Genomic DNA, 809 nt, shown 5'->3' on the forward strand with positions numbered 1-809 from the left:
GACATTATCTCTTTATGAGCCAATTAGTGTTGGTGGTGAAAATGCATTTTCTCTGCTGTTGTTAAAATGGGGTTTGTTCTCTGCGGCCATTGTTTACGATCGTGTAATGATTGGATTTAATTGGATAAGAGGACCGTGACCTTCATTGTCCGGGTAACACTCAGTCTGACTGTGTGCTGTGGGCGGGGCCGACCGTCGTTCCCTGGTCTCCAGTGCAGGATTAAGATGGAATGTTGTGCAACGCTGTTGATGACTACTGACATTCCATCATCTACAAACTGCCGAGCTGTCGTTTCCCATTCAGTTTCCTTTCTGATTAGGCCCTGTCGTGGCCTGCTTCCTGAACTTGTGATAGTAACCGCAGCACTGCATTCTGGGCAATAATCATTAGACGTCATTGCAAACACGAGCAGACATGAGCTTGGCCAGATAACGGCAGCAGCTGTAAAATATCTGTCGTCAGTTTTTTTTCATCATTTTCCCTTCTTTTATTTCTCCAGTCCTACTGCTATCATGTCAGGAAAGTCTGATGGGAAAAAGAAGTGGGCAGCCGTCAGGGACCGCCTGGGTTCCTCGCAGGACTCCGACACCCAGCAGGAGGCCAATCTGGAAAGCGCTGACCCGGAGCTGTGCATCAGACTGCTGCAAGTGCCCACAGTGGTCAACTACTCAGGGCTGAAACGGCGTCTGGAAGGCAGCGACCAGACATGGATGGTCCAGTTCTTGGAGCTGAGCGGGCTGGACCTGCTCCTGGAGGCGTTGGACCGGCTCTCGGGACGAGGATGTTCCCGCATCTCTGACGCCCTTCT

The 809-nt window shown here is 51.1% G+C and overlaps 1 protein-coding gene across 1 annotated transcript; it reads left to right on the forward strand.

Annotated features, from left to right (window-relative positions):
• Nucleotides 1-40: 40 nt before the first annotated feature.
• On the forward strand, nucleotides 41-805 carry LOC103399376 (inverted formin 2; the record flags this gene model as incomplete). The annotated part of the gene is made up of 1 exon (XM_008338074.3): nucleotides 41-805. A coding segment is annotated over exon 1 (292 nt), but the record flags the coding sequence as incomplete, so codon positions are not given.
• Between the last annotated feature and the right edge of the window lie 4 nt (nucleotides 806-809).

Source organism: Cynoglossus semilaevis, unplaced genomic scaffold (genome assembly GCF_000523025.1).
Source record: "Cynoglossus semilaevis isolate Cse_v1.0 unplaced genomic scaffold, Cse_v1.0 C19045304, whole genome shotgun sequence".
Classification (NCBI taxonomy): Eukaryota; Metazoa; Chordata; class Actinopteri; order Pleuronectiformes; family Cynoglossidae; genus Cynoglossus; species Cynoglossus semilaevis.